At 42.5% G+C, this 12,658-nt stretch overlaps 1 protein-coding gene across 1 annotated transcript; it reads left to right on the top strand.

Annotated features, from left to right (window-relative positions):
- The first annotated feature begins 2,917 nt into the window (after positions 1-2,917).
- Positions 2,918-10,729, top strand: LOC310785585 (cathepsin K-like). The gene is made up of 8 exons (XM_083646710.1): positions 2,918-2,953; positions 3,219-3,339; positions 3,427-3,546; positions 4,345-4,506; positions 4,683-4,907; positions 6,375-6,540; positions 6,932-7,040; positions 9,353-10,729. The coding sequence occupies exons 2-8, from the start codon at positions 3,220-3,222 to the stop codon at positions 9,450-9,452; spliced, it is 1,002 nt and encodes a 333-aa protein (XP_083502836.1). The 5' UTR covers positions 2,918-2,953; position 3,219; the 3' UTR covers positions 9,453-10,729.
- Positions 10,730-12,658: the final 1,929 nt, after the last annotated feature.

The following is a 12,658-nucleotide window of genomic DNA, read 5'->3' as shown; positions in this document are numbered from 1 at the left end:
CCAGGCATGTCCTTTCCTCCGGGGGGCAGGCCAGGAGCAGTGGTCGCTTTCTTGTACAGCGCCGGGGGACCAACTTCGGATGTTGTCGTCACTGGTCGGATGACGATGACGATCTGATCTTCTGCAGTACTAGCACTAGTAAACTAAGCACAATATTTCAACTTTTTGTGTTATCAGATTACACAGCAGTACTACTGTATACTAGAAAAGTGCACTGAGTAGAGTGCAGATCATCACCAGGCACCGCTATGCCTAACCATGGCCAAACCCAACTGCAAAGGAAACTGCTTGCCAATAACGAGGCAACATTTACCATTTGCCAATGTGCGATTTTAGTGGATTGCTATCTACCTCTATGTTCTATTTTTACTGTTATGCGCATTGTATATGTTGTATCTTGCTAATAGTAAGTATCATTTTTTGTCATGTATCTTGATTGTTTAGACATTAGGATTTTCCTTTAATTTCTGTATTTGATATGTACTGTGTGCGCACAGGACTCTGTGTGCCCAGGGACTACAGATGCAAATTAGCTTTTAGCTATCTCTGGTGCAAATTATTTATTGTGTGCTGTCCCTGCTTCAATAAACAATAAAGATAAAGATAAAGATTAAACCACCACATGTTTCATTGAGTTTGGTGTATGGCCAAGAATGAAGGGCACATATCGCGCTTATATCTTGTCTTAGTAGCCTATATCGTTCACAATAAAGACTTGAAAACTCGTTTGATTCAGTTATTGGAGAAAGGGTGTGAAAAAATTTAAATAAAGCAGACTGCAATAAATCAATAATATAGTAGCTATAGGATAATATATTCAAATTTACGCTGATATATCCTGGTTTTCATTAAATGCCAACATTTTATTCTGGCGATTGGGTTGCTTGGGGAGATGTAGGGCCCTATCGTTGCAATCGGCGTAGAAACTGCGTTTAAGGCCTAGCGCTAGGCCGCCTAGCGCAGTAAGTGGGTGTGGACCAGCGCACTCGCTATCTTGGTATCGGCGCTACACTCAGCCTCAACCATTATAACCACGCCTTTTAAGCGTAAAATTATGCATAGTCCGCTCATTGGAGAATTGCAGTAAAGAGTCACACGCTTGCCTTTTAAGCTCCAATTCCTGGACAAATCCGGTAAAACCAGACAAAGCCAAGCGCTCTGCCCCCCCCCCCTCCCTTCATCCAGTCTGTCTGTCTCCATATATAGGCTATTATTCCATATTATTATGCTTCTCAAACCAATCTAACTGCAGTTTAAATACTGCAAGCATGTAAATACCCTACACTATAGCAAGATCAAAGTGAAAAGAATGTTCTAAATGCATCAGCTAGAAAAATATAGCCTATTAGATTGGTGAAAGTTTGTCCAGAAAGATATCATTTTCTCTCGCCTGCTGCATGAAGGATGATGCACATAAATATACCCTACATTATGTAAAGTCATTGCATAAATGTGTTTTTATTGTAAAACTAAATGTGAAGTAGGGCAAAGTTATTGGAGCGGACATCACAGTATAGCAGATGACAGTAGAAGCGCGTTCCGCTGTCACTTATCTAAATCACGTTAAATCGACAAGGGGTATATATAGGCCCAGGAGGACATATATGTTTCACATAGGGTGGTGTTTTCATTTCAATGTTTTATTTGGTCCAATATTGAAATGTTCTACAATTGCAGGTTGTGTTACCATTACACATTATTTTGGGAGCATGTAACCATATATTTCGGCTCATTTGGTTGCTATTTAGTAGCGAAATGGAGTACCACAATGCATGCTGGGACGCCAGGCTGTGAACATACAACTTATTTTTCCTATGGGAAGTGTGTTGTGTCTGTCTGAGCGAGGGAGTCAGAGAGAGAGAGTCGTATTGTGCCTGTCAGACTGAGGAGAGAGGGAGAGAGTGACACAGAGAGAAGGGTGACAGAGGGGAGCCAGAGGGGAGCGCTCCACGCAACCAGCGCACTGAATAGGCCTGGTTTTCAAAAGCGCAAAGCGCTAAATTTACGCCAGGTGGGAAGATATCATTACGCCGATATTTAACCCCGAAACGCCCATTCTCGCCCAATCAGGGAGTGCGCCACGCCCATTCGGCCTAAAGCGCATTTGGCAGCGTAAAGCCATGTTGATATCTTCCCGAGGCAGGCGCAAGGCACGTTTTTTAGCGCCGAAGGCCTGTGGGAGAATAGGGGCCGTAGTCTCAACGCCAGACCCATGAGAGTTCTTACGCTGATACACTACGTTACTGCATGCTGCAGATCTCTCTGGGTCTGGGACACTTTCCCTCAGCCGGCTGGTTATGGGAGGGAACGGTTCTCTTGGCCAGTCATATGCCAGTGATGGCTCCAGTCCTCTCCAATCAGTAATGACTTTGCGATCAGAGGCGCAGCCCATTTGCTCTCTCATCGGTGCTACGACCTGTCACTCATTCAATTTCAACCCGCCTTCAAAACCAGCAGTGGCTGTTAACTGGCACAGACTCACTGATGTAGTATGCGGAGCGCAGCGATTCAACGTAAAATTTGAGTCTGGGGAGAGACTAGGGGAGATGTAGCCATACAGTAGAGCGGCAAAGTCACGCCCACTTCCGGTTTAGGCATACGCACCAGAGCCATTCGTTCGCCATTCTTTTTTCCATGTACATTTTGTAAAATGCTTATAAAAATTCCACATAACTCAGATATTCACATTTGTCATGTTTTAACTTGTAAACGCTTCGCTGCTCTCTGTGGTGTGCGAATGAGCTGCCCAGCCCCGCCTCCCTGGCCGGGCTCTCAGCACTGCTTTCAAAAAGTGGGCTTTTTGTGGGTGTGAAAAGGGCGTAAGTGCAGTACACCTTTTGTTACCCAACAGCCTTTCTCCTCCAAGGAAACTATAAAAGAAGCATGGAGGCATTCTATCATGTTCAGTCTGAGAAGAGCTCTTTCTTTCCACAACACATCTGATTGTAGCAAGGTAACTGTTAAACCTTTTCTCTTATTTGTAGCAATGTGTTTGGATAGTTTGGATGAAACAGTATTCTGAGAAAAATGCAGTTTCATCATAAAACAAGATGTTGAAATATTGCTAATATCTTCAGTCATATACATTAGTAAACAGAGATAGTTTTGATGTATTCAGATAATTTAAATTTAGATTGAGTGATTTGTCTAGATTGTCAGAATAACCTTTCGAATTAGACATCCATCTGCTCATTAATGTGTTGTTTTTGTCTTTGCAGAATGCACATGTTGCGTGTCGTGTTGCTTTTGGCCTCTCTGATTCTTTGTCAGTCTTCCTCTGCCTTAGATGAACAATGGGAAGAGTGGAAGATCAAATATGAGAAGGTTTATGATCATCAGGTAAGATTCTGAAAACATCTCACACACACACACACACACACACACACACACACACACACACACACACACACGATGTGTTTGTTTCAGAGTGAGGTCTACAGGAGGACTGTTTGGGAGGAGAACCTGAAGCTGGTGCTGAGACACAACCAGGAGGCTTCAGCAGGACAGCACAGCTTCACTATGGGACTCAACCACCTGTCTGACATGGTAGGCTTCTACTCCACTGTTATACCCAATAAAGTCAATCAATCAATGAATCAATCAATGAATCGACAGTTTGCATTTGTAGTTTTATGCCTAACGCAGGGTTTCTTTAAAGACTTGTTCTGTTCACAGTTGGACTAGAATGAGAAACTGATGACTAATAGACCTGTTTTAGATTATGATATATTTAATAGATCTAATAGACAGATTTAATAGATTGTAATCTGGTGAGAAAAAAATCTGGAGAAAAAAAACAGCAACATTTAACTTGCTCTCATACACATGGCACTTTGTGTACTGTCAGTGTATCTGGATTGTGCTAAAACTTACAAATCTAAATATTAGCCAGCGTGACAAATATGAAACTATTGTGATTTTTAATATCTCAACAGTCACGTGAAGTCTCTGGCCCCGGAAGAGAATTCCTCATTCATTTTATCCATAGATATTTTGAAACAAATCCTTATATAACAGGTTTTAAGGCTGGAAATCGAGCGCAGGAGATTTCTAGTTGATATAAAATATCCAAGATTACAAATAGTCAACAAGTAGTAGCAAATTGTCTGGCAGGACAACCATGGATTAAAGAGAGAGGAGTGCTCCCCCTGCTTGTGGTGGTCCAGGGATGCAACCGAGAGACGGGGGAGAACAAAATATATTTGATGTGTCCTTACCCTGCTATAGAGACACAGTAAATATATTTGAACATGAAACAGGCCTGAGGTAGTGTTTCATCTTTTGAAACTGTAATACTTTTGTCCTTTGCACACACACATTTATGAATCCTCTTCTTTCTATTAGACAACAGAGGAAGTCAATGAGAAGATGAACGGCGCAAAGGAGGAAGACCCTAAAATCTTTCGAAACTGGACCTTCAACCAAGAGAGCAGCAGCATGTCTCCGACCCCTCCTCGCAGTGTGGACTGGAGGAAGAAGGGCCTGGTCAGTCCGGTCCAAAACCAGGTGAGCCATGCTGTACAGTGAGATAAGACGAAAAGCGAGGACACTACACTAATGGAAAGACTGTGGCATTTTAATTCTGATTTCTTCTACCTTTTTTCTGTCTCCTTTTTGCACACGTGCACCCCCCCCCCCCCCCCCCCACAAACACAAACACACACACACACACACACACACAGGGTCATCATTGTGGATCGTGCTGGGCGTTCAGTGCTGTAGGAGCTCTTGAGGGCCAGATGATGAAGCGGAAGGGGTTCCTGGTCCCCTTGAGCCCCCAGAACCTGGTGGACTGCAGCACTGATGGGAACTATGGCTGCAATGGGGGATACATGTATAAAGCCTTCAAATATGTAAAACGCAACGGAGGCATCGACTCTGAGAAATCTTACCCCTACGAAGGCAAGGTTAGTCTCAGTATTTATGTAAATAAATCATGTTGTTGATGCTGATCTCTAAATATCCCAATCCCTAATCTAAAGAGAAGAAAAGAAAAAAACAAAGTAGAATTAGAGACATCTTCAGTCACACGGACCAGGCGCGGACTGCATCATCGGGCGCTTCGGGCAGGCTGCAGGCAGCCAGGCAGGGAGGAATGAGTTAACTTTTCAGTCAGGACCTGCTGAGACCCCAGCATGGGTGGGTAGGGCTTGCTGTTGAATGGTGCCAAAATGGAGAAGAAAAGAGGTGCAGAGAGGTGGAAAGCAAGAAGCCTATGTTGTGTCTTGGCCTAAACTACAATATCAGTGGTAGACAATTGTCTATTGCCTCTAGAATATTCGAGATAAATTAAATTAATAACACTAATTTGTATTTATTTATTTATTTATATTAGGCTATATAAAAAAAATCCCATTGGTCAAATGTAAACAGTAGTGACTAAACTGAAAGTATGGATTGGATTGCTTTTGGGGTTTTCTTCACAAAAGTGGAGAAGGAGGCAGAAGCAGCACTAGCACTGCAGCAGGTGCTCCTGCAGAGCTGGAGGTGGTGTTGAACTTATCAGAATCAGGAACCTTCAGGTAGGCTACAATTTCAGAGCATAAAGTGAAACATGTAGGCTATATGCTTATTGCTTTCAAATTAATGTGCTTTATGGGATTATCAGTAGGACTGCCCAATACAGTTTAAAGTGGAGATGAAGCAGTTTGATTGTATTATTTTTGTATTTGCATTTAACCTCAGACGAGACAAGACAGGACACTGCACTCTTCCTTAAATTAAGTTTGCTGTGAAGCTTTTGTACAGAGGCATGTTTTTGTTTTTACGTCTTCATATTATACTTGCAGTTACAGTATCTAGGCAATGTTGAATTCTATTGAGGTAACATGTATCATCACGTTAGCATTATATTCACCAAATCTTGTGTGTCCGCGTGTGTTGGCCTGGCCTGCATGGTATCTAATGCCCGGCCTGAATTATGGTCCCAGTCCGCCCCTGACATGGACTGTCAAAGCACAGACACAAACATCAAGCTACCTGTCATTTCATCTCATCTTATGAAGTGTGTTGTATGAAAGATGGATTTTTATTAAGTTTTGAAGTGGGAATTGTACTTTGACAAACGTCTATCTGGTGTGGTGTGTAGCACCAACATTCCAATCTACCTTTCAAAAATGTGTTTTGTAATGTAGATACATGGTGTGTGTGTGTGTGTGTGTGTGTGTGTGTGTGTGTGTGTGTGTGTGTGTGTGTGTGTGTGTATGTATAGATACATAGGTAGGTGTGTGTGTGTGTGTGTGTGTGTGTGTGTGTGTGTGTGTGTGTGTGTGTATAGATAGATGGATACACAGGTAGGTGTGTGTGTACTGTATGTGTGTAATGAAAATATATACTGTATATTGTGTTTTGTTTGTATTCGTCACCACCTCAAGGAAGGGAAGTGTCGCTATTCGTTCATGGGGAATGCGGGATACTGCCACGGTTACAAGTTCCTTCCCTACGGAGACGAGAAGACGCTGAAGGCCATGCTGGCAGTGGTGGGACCAATCTCTATTTCGATGGATGCCTCACTGCCATCGTTCCAGCACTACAGACGAGGTGAGGCTGCAAACCTCAGGCTCTGGGCTCAGTTACTGCTTTGACTCACCGGGAAAACTGAAATCTATGTTTGTAGAGAATGAAAGCAGCTATATACTGTGTATATATGTATATATATATATATATATATATATATATATATATATATATATATATATATATATATATATACTGTATATATATCGAACAAAAAGTTCAGAAATTTGTGTATCAAAGTATCAGATTCAGGCATCAAGGGTAAACTGAAAAAAGCATGACTCAAAACCTCACTCTACTACTAAAACCTGTAGGTACACCACAAGTGTTTGCATTTGGTGGCACTGTTTTGTCACTGTATTAGACTGTTTTACGCAACCATATAGAACATTTATTAACTGTGTTCATCTTTCAGGTATATACAATGTACCAGGTTGCAATCCCAAGAACACAAATCATGCTATGCTGGCCGTGGGCTATGGGACAGACTACAGAGGAAAAGACTTCTGGCTTGTGAAAAACAGGTGGATTGATCTCCTTATGCTTAAAGGTTCTTTACACCTTACACCCTTTCCCTTAAATGTCCCCCTTACGTTGTTCAAAGTTACTTCACAGCACTGAACGCATGCAGGCTGAACCCAGATGGCCTGCTTGTTATGGGACGGAGCTGGAAGGCTGGTATTTTTATACATGGTCAATTTGGGCAATAGAGTGGAGATAAGTGTCCTAAAACTCTGAAGTTAGCATCGCATGGTGCCCTCGTCTCAAAGTTTTTATGTATGGGGATTTTGGTTAGTTACTTTGTGTCGGACTGCACAGCATTTTCATGCCTTTTCCGATGTCCCACATATTGAGATGAGAGCGAGAGAGACATTTTTCAGATTTTTTTTCTCTTGTTCCTGCTTTCTGATGTCTTTAGTCTTTTATCCTGTTGGTCAGGATAAAAGAAGACATTTGAGGATGTCATCTTGGGCTTTGGGGAGAAAATCGCCATTTTTCATTTTATAAACCAAATGATTAATCAGTCTAAAATAATTAACAGATTCATCGATAATGAAAATAAACATGAGCTGCAGCCCTACTCAGCATTGGTGGCATTGTCCCACACAAACATACTCTTTGTCCAGGGCCGCTGGAAGTCATTTTAAGCAGGGGGTGCTGCAAGGAAGGGAAAAATTGTGGGTGTTATTTGGACATTTGGATGTTTTTTTAGCCCTATTTAGAGGAATATCTCATTTTAAGTTAGCATTAGGATTATACTGTTGTGTATAGTATTTTCTCCTTTTCTCACACACTTTCCTGTCACCACCTTCTCTCGCTTTAGGTCGTTTTACACTACAACAGACAGCAACACAGGCAGAAACACTGAGCTTATTATTATATTTTATTATCTTATTATTATAAACCAAACATAAAAAAATAACATGGCCCCTATCGTTGCATCGGCGCAGTTTCTAGGCCGAGCGGCAGGCGCAGATCAAAGCAGTGGGCGTGGAAAGGCGCACTTGATATCGTCGTGCTGGCGCTAGATGCAGCCCAAAGCATTACAACCACGCCTTTTAGGCGTAAAATTATGCACCGTCATGCTCATTGGATAAGTGCAATAAACGAATCGCACGCTTGCCTTTTTAGCTCCAATTCCAGTGATCCCGCAAAACCAGACGAAAGCCAAACGCTCTGCCCCCCCCCCCCCCCTCCCTTCATCCAGCCTGTCTGTCTGCATTATAGGCTATTATTCCATATTATTATGCTTCTCAAACCAATCTAACTGCAGTTTCAATACTGCAAGCATGTAAATACGCTACACTATAGCAAGATCAAAGTGAAAATAATGTTCTATGCATCAGCTAGAAAAATATAGCCTATTAGATTGGTGAAAGTTTGTCCAGAAAGATATCATTTTCTCTCGCCTGCTGCAGGAAGGATGATGCACATAAATATACCCTACATTATGTCAAGTCATTGCATAAATGTGTTTTTATTGTAAAACTAAATGTGAAATAGGGCCAAGTTATTGGAGGGACATCACAGTATAGCAGATGCCATTAGAAGCGCGTTCCGAAGCGCGTTCCGCTGTTACTTCTCTAAATCACGTTAACTCGACAAGGGGTATATATAGGCCCAGGAGGACATATATGTTTCACATAGGGTGGTGTTTTCATTTCGAGGTTTTATTTGGTCCAATATTGAAATGTTGACAATGGCAGGCTGTGTTACCATTACACATTAATTTAGAACTACCTTTTATATCTATTTTGGCTCATTTGGTGGCTATTTAGTAGCGAAATGAAGAAACACAATGCATGCTGGGAACTCAGAGAGAGAGAGAGAGAAGGGTGACAGAGAAGAAGCAGTGAAGGCACAGAATAGGCCTGCTTTACAAAAGCGCAAAGCGCTAAATGTAGGCCAGGTCCCAAGATATCACTAGGCTGGTATTTAGCGCCGACACGCCCACTTTGGGACTGCGCCACGCCCATTCGGCCTAAAGCGCATTTGGCAGCCTAAAGCCTATTGCTATCTTGCCGAAACAGGCGCAAGGCACGTTTTTTTGCGGTTAAGGCCCGTAATAGCGCCGATGGCCTGTGGGAGAATAGAGCCCCATATCTTTGCTTTGCTCATAAACCCTAAATATCGCAGTATAAAACATATAAAACAAATGTTAATCATATATATATTTTTTTTTTATTGAGACTCCAATTCCAATACAAAATCACCCTAACTTCCGCGTTGGGTTGGCTTACAGAAATACAGTACATCATCCCTGTGGTACTCTATGAAGGCATATGAATGCTTTGATGTCGGAAGGTCTTAAATGTGAGTGTTTTTGTGCTTCTAGCTGGGGAACTTCATGGGGAGAAGAAGGATACATCCGAATGGCCAGGAACAAGAAGAATCATTGTGGCATTGCTTCCTTTCCAGTCTACCCTACACTGTGAAAATGTGGCTGTTTTCAACTAAATCAGCCTATCTGTTAATCCTATTAATTAGAATGCGAAGTGTCTGTCTGTCTATGTGTGAACAGAATTGTGTTCGGCCACAGCTATGCCATTTTACGTGAGATTGGGCTGAATCTTTCAGGAAGTCTAAAGAGAGTAATTAGGGCTGATTAATGGCCCTAATTACCTAATGATGTGATGTCAATCGAGCAATGATGACATCATCACAGATCACTGATGACATCATCATTGAGTGCTCGAGTGACATCACTGGTGACTTCACCAATTCTGTCTAAATTAAGGACTTATGTGAATCTCAAACATAAATTTGGCCTGTAGAGCTGGTATTCTTGCTCTGGCCATTGAGGTCAGACGATTCAAAAATATTCCAGGGGAGATCCGATTATGTGAGCTGTGCGATTTGGGGGAAGTGAAAAGTGAGTCCCATTTTCTTTTATATTGTACAAATTATGATGACCTAACATATACTGTATATTGTTTCATGATATCCCTCGACAAAAACCTGAAATGGTGGTCAGATGACCAAAAACTAGAATGGTTGTTTAATTTTCAAGGATTTAAAGTGATAATACGGAAGATTTCAGTTTTGTTCTCTTGGGTGACACCTATTGGCGATCAGTGGTAATTGCAGGTGAGATCCAAACTGTGTTATTATGTGGCATTGGGAAAAAAGTGGAATGCGCGCACATCCTAGTAGACAGGTGCTGGACCAAATGAGATAACTTAAGAAAAAAGATAGAGGTCCGCACACTGCATAATGCTCCCGAAGTGGATTTATTAAAAGCACAACGTTTCGGACGTCACGTGACATTGACATTGACATTGACACACACACCCCCCCCCCCACACACATTATGTGGCATTACTCAGTTTGTTCGGCCATGGTAACCACCCGTAATGCTAGCAGAGACCGGAAAAAAATTGCTTGTTATCCTACTTCACACAAGAGTTGTCAGGACACCAAGTTCATATGCTGCAATACTGAAAATGCAAAGGCTCCCATCAATGGGCCATAGGCTCAATCACCATTGTGTTAAGTCACTATCAGATACTGTAGATACTGTAGTGACTTAACAGACATTTATTTAGATGAAAATCTTCCGTATTATCACTTTGAGAGTGCTAATTTCATCTCGAAAGCTGGAAAAGAAGGCAAGATATATTATTTAATTAACATTTATGTTTTTCATTTTCTGATTTTTCAGTCACACTCTACTCTAGTCATGGATGGCCCGATGAACTAAATGTAAAAGATTCCCCAGTCTCTCCGTTTTCTTCCTCTGATGCTGCGGGTGGTGGTGGTGGTGGTGGTGGTGATGGTAGTGGTGGTGGTGGTGGTGGTGATGGTGATGATGATGATGATGATATGTTGTTGTTGCTGTTACTGTTCAATTGCACAAGCCTATATGCTGCACTGGCTTTGCTTGAATTATTGGTGTCTTGTAAGCCCATGCGGGCTGCACATACAATGTATACATGACACAATAATAAAGAATCATTCATTCATTCATTGTCTGTGTGTGAGTGTGTGAGCAGAATTGTGTTTGGGGCACAGCTATGCCATTTTACGTGCGATCGGGCTGAATCTTTCCGTTAGTGTAAAGAGCACCCCTGCGGGTGACGGGCCGGATTTTTTAATTATTAGGGCAGATTAATGATGATTGCCCAAATAGACCCTTTTCACGGTGGCCATTTTGTGTCGAAAAGGCAGGACCAACACAGGTGCAAGCAGAACACTAATGAGAGTTTCCAAATTCCATGACTGAAAGTTGGAAACTCATTAGTGTTCTGCTTGCACCTGCGTTCATTCTGCCTTTTCGACACAAAATGGCCCCCGTGAAAAGGGTCAATTGCATGTGCCAATATGTATCAGAACTATTTATTCAAATATGAACTGAGTAGCTAGCAAACCGTGGCTCTGAACCCTTGGCCCTCTGATCCAGCCAAGCCAATCATGACAGCACACACACACACACACACACACACGCACACATCACAGCAACACACATCACAGCGCACACACACACACACACACACACACACACACACACACACACACACACACACACACACAGCCACCATCACAGCAACACACATCACAGCACACACACACACACACACACACACACACACACACACACACACACGCAGCCACCATCACAGCAACACACAGCCTGGAAGATGTGTCTGGGTCCCCTCCCGTTGAACGGGACCTGAACGGCACCAGATGGTCGGGCAGTCAGATCCACAACCACTTTGCGAGGTGGTTTGGCGAACCCTAACAAAACACAGACTTGCTTGCTGCCAGAATAAAATCAATTGGCACGGCAGAATATACGTTTTTTTTAATAACTTACCCTTGCTGGCTTGGATACTTCTACTCTGTAGCCTCAGTCACATGACGGCTCCTTGACGTCACGGTTCCGGAAGAGGATCCCGTTCATATTCTGCAATGAGATTTTGATTATTAGCCATAATGTTGTAACCACCCAAGGTAGACTTACCACGGGCGAGCAAGTTGAGAAACAATGGCAGGGAGCAAGTGGGCACTGTTCTCTGTTTACATTTTTGTCCCACTGATGATGTCAGAGGCATTGTGACATCACTGATGATGTCATCAGTGATGTCAAAAACAGCCTTCTGTGTCAACTGCTTTCAACTGCTCCACAGCGCCGGATGTATCGGTTGGGAGCTCAGTGGTTGGGAGGGTGTACTGCACTGTTTACAATGTTGAGCTTAAACTTAGGCTCTGGCATGTGAACAAGGGCTCGGTATTGTAAACTAAAATATTTGGGGATACTCTTGTCCCCTATTTTTGGATAACAACATTGTGCAGGAGTTAGATACAGTTTCATTGTGATTGATAACGTATATAGCTTGAGAGCATTTTAGCCGATGCCTGCAGCAGTTGACTCAGGGGTTGCTACATCGAGACTCAGTCTGAAGAATGAAGGCTGAGTCTCTCGCGTCGAGGCTAGCTGTATGGTCGTCTGTGATTGGTGGCCTGCACTCATTTCTCTCTCTGGATAGGCTAATACAGACTTGCAAAGTGAAGGGCTAAAACAGCCACTGAATGACAAAGTATTGTCGAAGCTATTATGAGTCACACTGCTTTCAACGCCGGCGGCACCCGTTTTGAAATCTGTTACCAACCAACATAATAATAATGAATAGGCTAATTGATT

Source organism: Poromitra crassiceps, assembly GCF_964638095.1.
Source record: "Poromitra crassiceps genome assembly, chromosome: 11".
NCBI lineage: Eukaryota > Metazoa > Chordata > Actinopteri > Beryciformes > Melamphaidae > Poromitra > Poromitra crassiceps.
The sequence above is the reverse complement of the archived record's forward strand: the minus strand, read 5'-3'. Positions and strand labels throughout refer to the sequence as shown.